The following is a 5025-nucleotide window of genomic DNA, read 5'->3' on the forward strand; positions in this document are numbered from 1 at the left end:
GAAGGGCTATCTGTAATGCAGGGGACACATGGGAGACCCCCTGCTCTGAGACACCTAAGTTTAACTCGGTTTTTGTGGCTAATTGGGAACATACCCAATCCCCTGAAATACACAAAAACTTACATGTCCTGTGATGCTACTGATACAGTCAAGCCGTGTCATGGCGACTATACAGACAAAGAGCATTTGTCACAATAGGGTGAAAGTCTGTGTTTTCTTTGTCAGTTGAACAGAGTGACAGTGTGATCTTTGCCAGATGTCATTGATATTCATAATGTAGAGAGTTCATGGGGACTACTTTTATTTTCCTTATTTTTAATAGGAAATCTTGATTACTATTTTTCCCATCTTTGATAGCAACACCCCTACAGATATCAATAGCTGCTGCAATCTGCCTTGAATATTGACAAGCAGAGACTATGAAGAAGATGGAAGAAAGAGGATGATGTTTTTAAAATTTATTAGCCCCTAAATTTAATTTTTCTTAGGACATAAAGGGGTGGTATTGGAGGTGGGTTATACAGTACTTCAGAAATTTGACCTTTGTACATATCCTCCTTTTCATCTGGGGGATGTGATGAGACTGAAAACAAAAACAAAATGCGTGGAAACATACTTTCTGCTGTGGGGAAAAACAACTCAAAAGCAGTAACAAGGCAAAACAGAACAGAAAACATTAAATCCCAACAAAAAGCCCACTCAACAACAAGTATTATTTTCCTAGATGTCACAGTTAACACCATGAGATTATGCTGAACAATTTGCTCTGATCTGTCCCTGTGGATGCCCTGCCTGCACTTTTGAGAAAGTCACTTGCAATGACAACCAGATATATCCTAGCACCAGTCTTATATCCACAGAAGTGTATTACTGTGGTTAAAAGAAAAGAAAGAGGTGCCTTTTTAAAAAAAAAAAAAAAAGAAACCTTGTAAAATTAAATTTGTGCTGTTAAACCCCTTTTCATCCTCCTTGTTTAATCTTGGGTAACAGTTCACCAAGAGTCTGAGTAACTTTTGGAAAGCAATGCTAAATACAACTAGCAAATTCCTTGAAACATTCACGCATGGTTTAGTTGGGGCCAGACAAGAATGGTGCCATATGTGCCTATTCACATTTCATGACCTTCTTTCTCTTTTACTATCCCTGTTATTTATGTGTTTATCTATTTTTTTGGCCAGTACAACTGAAAACGTTTCCTCCCCTCTCTTTCCAAACGCATGGCCCTGCAGCAAACCACACTTTATAACGCATGAGGGGAGAAAAGGAGGGGGGAGACACTGATATTTACACTGTGCTTTCCATTACCCATTCTGAGCTTCCGAAAGTCCCTTTTGCCCCTGTTAAGTCATTGTCATCGTACTGCAAAAGCATGCCATTCACCGAGAGGCTCCTCTTTGTCCAAATGTTTGTTATCTTTTTTGGGTAGGTGCAACACTGAGATGTGGCGAAGTCCCCCATGTCAAAAGAATGGCTACGTTTAGTTTTGCCCTCCAGAGGCAACATGAGGAGGCTGCGAAATTTGGACTCCGGTTGGCCCAGCAGTGGCTCTTTGTCCGAGTGGCGGGCCACTGTGGAAGTTCTGGAGTCTGTCATCTCCTCCTTTTTCTGACATTTCAGTTCCAGGGAAGCAAAAGCTCCCATTAGCCGGTCAATATTGTGTTTTGACCTGGAAGGAGGCCTCCACTTACTGGACAATGTGCCCTGTTCACTTTGGAGGCTATAGTCATCACAGTCGCGGCTATTTGCAGAGCTGGAGGAAGAGGAGATGCTGCTCCGTGCAGAATGACAGTTAAACTCCATAAGTTCGTTTCTCACCACCACTTTGGGGTTGACTTGGGGCAAGACTCCATTCTGAATTGGTTGTGCTCCGTTCGTCTGTGAATAGACATTGCTGACGTTAGACATCTTCCCCTGGGAATTGTTGCAGACCTTATAGCGGACCATGAGTATTACAATGAATACCAAGAGAGTTGCCACAATGATGCCTCCAATGATCAGAATCATGGTCCCACCCAGGAACTGGCTGTGCATCGACTGGCACTGGGGGTAGTCTTCTTTGGTGAAGAACTGGGCGCATCCCACAATATTGGTGGCAGTAAGGGTCGTGGCCGTGTCATCCCACATCGCCAAGACACAGAGGTCATAGCCTGTTCCAGAAACAAGGTTGTTTACAACAAAGGCTTTGTTTGTAGCTGGAATCATCCTTTAAAAAAAAGAAAAAAAAAAAAAAAGAAAAAAAAATTGGTTACTCTTGACCCTAAGGGAAAAGAGAGGAGAACAGACATAAGAACAGTGTGGTGTTTACTGTGCTTGGTACTGTCAGAGACAAGTCAGAGCCATAAAATTTAAACAAGCATTCAAACTTCCCAGATCCTGTGGGTCCAACATCCCAGCATTCAGTAATGCACAGGTTTTGAGGGTCATCTCTAAATGTGCAATAAAGGGCATAAAAAAACCCAGACCAAACTAGTCTGGGGTTTTTTTTCTCCTCACTTCTGTCTGTCCTAATCTTAAATATATTCAAACCTGAACAAATAACTCAGAATAAAAATATGTGCCTACAAAGAGCAGTTCTTTCTGAGTGTGCAAATGACCCTTGCACTTGCTGACTCTGAACCTGACAGTTGTCACATTGCTTCACGGGTGCCTGAACATTTACTGTGTAACATCAGCAGGTTGCTTACCTTGTGAAGACAAGGGGCTACATTTAGTTTTCTCATTCCCTGAGAATGCAAGGCAGGCAGCCACTTCTGTCTCCTTCTCCACTCCCCCACCTACTTTCCCCATACTCCTACTCCCCACTGTGGAAAATATCTCGCAGAAATGCAGCTATCATCTTCTTTGCCAGAAATTTCTCCCTGCAACCGCCTTCCTCTGTGTGAGTGAAAAAGAAATACTGGCATTGGTGGTATGGGCTGTGGAAGTGTGAGGAGAGGTAGGAAGATGCAGGGATGGAAACAAGAAGGTTTCTTTAAAATAAAAAGTTCTACGCAAATACAAATCCATTTTCAAAAACCATATAGCTAGGCCCAAGCTATGCTCCAAGTTTGGTCATTTATGGATATTATTCTTTGCTGCCACAAAACTTAAGCAGTCATTTGAACTCATGCAATATTAGAGCATCACTAGCATTCAAAATTAGCAGATGGGAATGAACATGGTCTACCCCCACTTCAAAATGGTGAAAATTGCAGCACGTTAGTGGAATACAGTGGAGAATCCCAGATTCGATGCCTGGTGGGTAGCCAAGGATAAAGCCAAAGAGATACCCCACGCATGTTTCTCTTTACTTCCACATAACAGGCTTGAGTAAGAGAAAAAAGCTGAAATTAAAACCAGCCCATTCTGACTTAGAGCTGCAGATCTTTAGCACCAGCAACAAGGGAGCCCTACAAGCACTTACACCACACAGCAAGCTGGTGTGACTGTAATTGGGACGGTAAGGCCTGGCCGGAGGAAAAAGGCATACTCCTTGTGGGAGTGCCAGGCTTTCTTAGCCTCAAATCGTCATCACAGCTAGCATAAATTGCAGCTCTGCAGAGGCCCTTCTGTGCAGTGGGAGGGAACAGGCCTGCACAGAGAAGCAGCAACGTCAAGGCACTGCAAAGATGAGCTTCTGATCATCTTTGCATTTTTGCATTCGCGCCACTTACACAAGCCTTCAGTCTGGCCACAGGCGAGGATGTGGCTCCTTTTTAAAAAGTAAACAAACACACAAAAAGCTTCTGTAAGGAAACGAAATATCGGTGAGAGACACCTGGAATACAAACATCGCCTGGCAGGTTTACTCAATGTTATATTTGAGATTCTTGGCACATTTATCATCCTAATGGAGATGTTCTGCACAGACATAGATGAGCTATTCAGAATGAGCCGAGAGGTCATAAAGCAGCCGTCCTGGAAAACTACAGGTACGGTTGCTAAAATGGTTTCTAATAGACAAAATGGTTGGTCTCAAGTTACTTCTAATTGTTCTTCTCTCCCTGTGGCTCTGAGAACAGCACACCGCTGGCCACAGCAGCTAAGGCAATGCCTGCACTCTGTTGAATTGTTCAAGGAATTTCATATGCACACACCAAGGATGATATATGGAATAACAGAATACTATTGATCTTCAAACATATGATCTTCAAATTCTTTAACAGTTTCACCAATTGCTTCATATCTCCTTCTGTAACACCTAGTGCCATACTCCATTTTCCACCATCACTCCCAGCCATGTGCTTAAAAAATTCTGCAGTGTGTAAGTCCTTCAGAAATTATTTCACTGTGAAACCTCATTACAAACAAGTAGCACTGTTAGCAGAAAGAATAGTCAGCCCTATAAACTGGGTCTTGGACTTGGGTCATAACTCTCGAAAAACAGAGCTATAGCACCATCTGTTAGAGTAGTTCCTTTTGCTTTGCACTGATGAAACATAGAGAGACCTCTATATTCTCTCCAAGCGAACAGCAAACAACTGGGTTTACATAGTATATAGCTTTGCATATAACATACTTGCACATAACTTACGCATATAGAAATACAGTCTTTCAGCCTAACACATTATGTCAATTTATATAGAGTGAACACTGATAACTTCAATCATTTACAACTTGTTTTCTTCGAATATGATTACACAGAAGCTTCCAAGGAAATGTAACTGCCTGGAATATTTCAAGGACTGGCAGGTAGTGATAATGGCATGAAATGTAAAGCCAGTCCATTTTTAAATGTACAGCAGTGAGGCCACAGCAAGTCCTAAAGCTTGGCCAGGTTAACTGTATTGAAACTTGCCATAAAAGCTCATCTTAGCCTTTAAAAGAAACTGAGTCATTTCTAAACTCAGTCAGTCCTGGAAGTTACAGCTGTGATAATATTGGGACTAATAATAGCTTTATAAAAGCTCACAGTTGCAATGCCAATTATGGAAAAAGCAATCAACTCTCCATATACATCTAAAATGAAGAATTTTGGATGTTTCCGTAAATAAACTCCAAATGTTCTTGTAAAATATTCAAATTAATGTTATTGTAAAAGAACAG

General features: G+C 41.7%; 1 protein-coding gene across 1 annotated transcript; it reads right to left on the minus strand.

The window, feature by feature from the left end:
* Positions 1–1284: 1284 nt before the first annotated feature.
* On the minus strand, positions 1285–2202 carry LOC104077178 (leucine-rich repeat and fibronectin type-III domain-containing protein 2-like). Its single transcript, XM_009578311.1, has one exon. It carries the CDS (start codon positions 2200–2202, stop codon positions 1285–1287), a length of 918 nt encoding a protein of 305 aa, XP_009576606.1.
* Between the last annotated feature and the right edge of the window lie 2823 nt (positions 2203–5025).

Source organism: Fulmarus glacialis, unplaced genomic scaffold (assembly GCF_000690835.1).
Source record: "Fulmarus glacialis isolate BGI_N327 unplaced genomic scaffold, ASM69083v1 scaffold16285, whole genome shotgun sequence".
Classification (NCBI taxonomy): Eukaryota; Metazoa; Chordata; class Aves; order Procellariiformes; family Procellariidae; genus Fulmarus; species Fulmarus glacialis.

Bases quoted from the DNA above. Each gene is read 5' to 3' on its own strand.
- LOC104077178 (XM_009578311.1), bottom strand. From the start codon at position 2,202: ATGATTCCAGCTACAAACAAAGCCTTTGTTGTAAACAACCTTGTTTCT.